Raw genomic sequence first — 5,000 nt, 5'->3', positions numbered from 1 at the left:
TCTGATCTAAGTAGCAAAGTTCAGTTCAGATCACACTAATTTATCTCAGAGGAATTTGATAAGATAAGATTCATCTCCTGTACAATCACAATAATGATACGTATCCTACTCGTAATTTTCGTTCTGGTATCTTAGTGTAAAATTACTTCTTAATATTTGCTCAGCCTGGTTATAAAGACTAAAGACATTATTCATAACTCAGTATCAACATGATAAGTTATACACCTACCTTATTCTGTACTAATCTTAGATCTTGTAAGATATCTCAAGCTCATATATTTTATCATTATCTCCAGGTTAAGAAGATAGCATTGAGGATGAGGTCTGTCTTCAGTACGTAAAGATAGCCTTAAGTGTGACAGTTTAAATAGCTTCCTTGCATCAATTGGGCTGAAGCTAACAGTGAGTATTTTACGACTCTGTTGGGTTTATTATGTATTTTGCCATTGATATTGATATTGCTTTTATAACAGTATTATTATTATTGCTATTTTTATTATCATTATTATTATTATATATTTCTTTGTGTTACTATTGTATAGGGCACCGTTTTATCATAGTTATTCCTTTGGTTGCATATTTGATGTAATTTTTCGAGTAAACAGATTATGTTTTCTTCATAGTTTCCTTTTTCTTCCATGTCTTAATTATGTACATTCGCTTTGTCTTGTATGTTTATATCGTTTTCTCGATAATCAACAGAGAGGAAAATGGCCGATGAGGAGACAGACGGAGCTCACATTTTAGTGAATGCTCTTGTCGATCAAGGAGTAGAGTACATGTTTGGGGTAAGTAGGGATTACGTCTCCTGTTTTCAGTTTGTTATTTTCTTATAGTATAAATGGGATTCCTTTGTAAAATTGGATAATATTTTAATTGGTTGTAGGGATTTAGGTTTATTTATGGTAATGATATTCACTAGTATGTATGTTTGTCCCATGATTAGGGGGCTGTCAAAAAAAAGAAAGAAAAAGAATATCTTAATGATTCATTAAATAGATATTTGAATATAGAGATATAACCCTCTTTTTATTGCCAGCCATCATAGCCTGTATACTGGTACTGAAAGTGCTGTAAAGTGTGGTGGGGGCCTGTCGAGCTTCTTTCCTGTCAGTTCAGGAGTGAGGCAAGGCTGTGTTCTTGCACCAACACTTTTCAACACTTGCATGGACTGGATACTAGGCAGAGCTATTGTTCGAAGTCATTGTGGAGCAACACTGAGCAATATTAAGGTTATAGACCTTGACTTTGCCGATGATGTTGCTATTCTATCTGAGTCTTTGGAAACCCTAGTGGTGGCTCTCGATGCATTTAGTAATGAAGCGAAGCCCTTGGGTCTAGAGGTCTCCTGGACCAAGACCAAGATCCAGGACTTTGGGGACTTGCTAGGAGAACCTGTTCGGTCGGTACGTGCTTGCGGCGAGGACATTGAAGTCACAGAGAGCTTTACATACCTTGGTAGTGCAGTTCATAACTCTGGGCTGTCAGACCAGGAAGTCAGCAGACGGATTGGCCTGGCAGCAGGGGTCATGAACTCTCTCGACAAGAGTATTTGGAGATGCCGGTACCTGTGCAGAAGGACCAAGCTATGGGTTTTCAGGGCCCTGATAATGCCAGTTTTGCTCTACGGTAGTGAAACCTGGACATCCAGTCCCCTGGAGTCTCATCTTGATGCCTTTTGTAATAGGTCCTTGCACCGTGAGACTGGCACAAGACCTGTTACCTGCACAATCCAAGATCGCCAACTCAGGTTATATGGCCACCTGGCTCACTTTCCACAGGCTGATCCTGCTCATCAGGTTGTCTCTGTAAGAGACAACCCTAGGTGGAGGAGGCCTGTGGGACATCCTAGAAAGTCGTGGCTTAGGCAGATCGATCAAACCTGTGGGGAGGAGCTTGAGATAGGCCAAGTCCCTGCCTGGCCGCTTGTTATGAGGTATCCCAAAAGGTGGAAGCAAAAGTTGGACGCGGCTATGCACCCCTGTTGGTGTTAGCTCCTAATGATGATGATGATATGTGGTAGATCAGGTTGTACAGGAGAAACACTTCATTCTTTGTTTATTCCTTTTATCCTTTCTTACAACTACATTTGTCATTTTCTTTACTGTAGTGCTTCTATTTTTGTAAAACTGAAATGAAACAATTTCTTCATCTTAATCTATGAGATCTAAAACATAAAACATCTTCTTCAAACAAACAATCTTTATACTTATATTGCAATTTTAAGTTATATAATAATACATGACATTACTTGATTATACAAATATTTGCAGATAATTACCTAATCTGCTTCGGAGGCTCCCTGTAATGGCCGACTGTTACTACAGTGGACTTAAAGAGAATGGGATATACTAGGTTGTACAGAGAATGTTATAAAGGGATAACTTGATCATTACCTCCTTTGAGAAACTAAACATTTACCTTAGTTTATAAAATACATACGAATGATAGGAATGTAAATATCAGTTACATTTTTATTCAACATCCCACCATCTTTAAAATTATTTTGGGTTACAGATTGTTGGAATTCCTGTTGTCGAGGTAGCAGTGGCAGCACAACAAGCAGGAATCAAGTATATTGGAATGCGCAATGAACAAGCGGCATGTTACGCAGCACAAGCCATTGGTTAGTTATTTATTTCATTTCTTTTTTCTTTTTACTTTCATTATTGCTTTTTCATATTTTTCTTGTATTTTCTTCTTCTTTTTCTTATCCATTTTTCCCTTTTTTGCTGAATATACTTGAATTATGAATGAATACACAAATGAAGGGTTCTAGAGACTCTGAAAAGGATGATTTTAGAGAAAGATATACACCTCCTTTCCTGAGACATGATTTTTATTTGAGTACCAATCTGGTAGCTTATTCATAAGGTCTGGCATCAAATCATTTAGTCATAGGCAATATTAACATTGCTTTTTGAAAACCTCTTTGAGTAGTACTTGACACTGATCCCTTTATAATATCTCAGCAACTTTCTATAAATCATAGTTACAATAAATGAGTTATGATTTTTGGATGTCTAAGTCATACTTCTTTGTACAGTATTATCTATCTTGGAACAACCATGGATAACTGATACAGATCATTCTACCATTAACTTTAGATGGCTTATCCTCAAACCTGTTGTCAGCATTTATATCTCATACATGTTCTTTGTATGTCTTTTCTGCAAAAAGGTCTAGGGTATTCTACAAATGTCAGCATTAAAAGTTTCATTGCATGCACTCAAATATTTGATTTTTGTAGAATTGGTATGGAGATAGAATAGTTTCAAAGCAGGATATGTAATTTTGGTTCAATGTTACATTTTTATCAATTTTGTATAATTCATAAAAACTAACCTTCAGTTTATCCAACTTGCGCTTTGAAATTATTCATTTTCACTCACGCCTCTTCTGCATTTGTCAAAGTGGACTCTGTTTTATATCTCTCTGTCCCCCTCAGGATATCTAACTGGCCGTCCAGGAGTTTGTCTTGTGGTCTCAGGCCCTGGCCTTCTGCATGCCATTGGAGGGATGGCCAATGCCCAGAGTAATGCCTGGCCGGTTCTGGTTGTTGGCGGCTCAAGCGACCAGGACCAGGAGGGCTGTGGTGCCTTCCAGGAGTGTCCGCAGGTCAGGGGTTGCAATTTTGTTCTTATAGGAGGCATTAGCCAGAGCTTGTAAAAAGAGTTTTTATGCCAGTGATTAAGCTTTATCCAGAAAAAATATTATTTTTATGAATATAGTAAAAAAAATAGTATATATGTTGTAATATGTTTTGTATTTTTTGGGTTATTGTTTGTCCTTTCTCTTTCACTACTGTTTAGAAACCAAAACGAGGTCCTACCACAATTTTCAGTAGCTGCCTCTCAGTAAAATGTGCCAGTGTACTATTCTGCACAGAATTGTTTCATGCCTAAGACTCATTCTAGTGACCACCCCTGTCACCAGAATGAAATGGTATAATTTGGCATGGCGTTTCATCAGAGTATTGTAATTTCACATTTTCATTTATTTAGTAGTCTAAGATATTTTTTATGTGTTCTCAAGACCTGAAGAAGGACTTAGTAAGCCCAAAGGCACTGGCGAAATGCACTGTCCACTGTGTTTTTTTTTTTTCTCTATCTCTGTATGTATATAGCTTCACAAGTGTTCAGTCAAGGCATCAAATATTAGGCCTAGTTAATCTCTCATGATTGCTATTGCTATTGTTATTGTTATTAACATCTTCATTATTGTTATCATCATTATAGTTATTATAACATTATCGATAATAGTAACAGCAATGATTTTTTTTAAATTCAAGTATTAGTTTTAATGTGAAGTCAGCTGGCCTTAGAAATGGACTCTTTGGTGACTAAGTACATCTGGAGCCATCACTGTATAAATAAATGTGCATATACTCTGAACATTAACAGAGGAATGCCAAATTAGGGTCATCCCCTTCATAAAGAAGTGTGTGTATGTGTGTGTGTGTGTGTGTGTGTGTGTGTGTGTGTGTGTGTGTGTGTGTGTGTGTGTGTGTGTGTGTGTGTGTGTGTGTGTGTGTGTGTGTGTGTGTGTGTGTGTGTGTGTGTGTGTGTGTGTGTGTGTGTGTGTGTGTGTGTGTGTGTGTGTGTGTGTGTGTGTGTGTGTGTGTGTGTGTGTGTGTGCGTGTGTGTGTGTGTGTGTGTGTGTGTGTGTGTGTGTGTGCTTGTGCATGTGCATGTATATTTGTGTATATTTGTGGGTATATATGTGTGTATATATATATGTATATGTGTATGTGTATATATATATGTATATATATATATATATATATATATATATATATATATATATATGTATATATGTATATATATATATATATATATATATATATATATATATATATATATATATATATATATATATATATATATATATATATATATTTATTTATTTATTTATTTATTTATTTATTTATTTATATACACATATTTATTGTTATTATTATACTATTGTTATTATTATATTGCTGTTGTTGTTGTTGCGAC

The 5,000-nt window shown here is 36.0% G+C and overlaps 1 protein-coding gene across 3 annotated transcripts in view; it reads left to right on the top strand.

Moving 5' to 3' along the window:
* Window positions 1-5,000, top strand: part of Hacl (2-hydroxyacyl-CoA lyase) — a 24,619-nt gene that overhangs the window by 700 nt on the left and 18,919 nt on the right. For 2 of the 3 annotated variants that reach the window (XM_070117074.1, XM_027382996.2), the window contains exons 2-5: window positions 297-402; window positions 703-788; window positions 2,518-2,626; window positions 3,449-3,618. In XM_070117074.1, the coding sequence (XP_069973175.1) occupies window positions 711-788; window positions 2,518-2,626; window positions 3,449-3,618 (357 nt within the window). In that variant the 5' untranslated portion in view covers window positions 297-402; window positions 703-710. Of the gene's footprint in view, window positions 1-133; window positions 169-296; window positions 403-702; window positions 789-2,517; window positions 2,627-3,448; window positions 3,619-5,000 lie in introns of those variants that run through there. The other variant, XM_070117073.1, reaches the window with a different exon arrangement.

This window comes from Penaeus vannamei, chromosome 39 (assembly GCF_042767895.1).
Source record: "Penaeus vannamei isolate JL-2024 chromosome 39, ASM4276789v1, whole genome shotgun sequence".
NCBI classification, from domain to species: Eukaryota; Metazoa; Arthropoda; class Malacostraca; order Decapoda; family Penaeidae; genus Penaeus; species Penaeus vannamei.
This window is presented reverse-complemented; position numbering and strand designations above follow the sequence as displayed.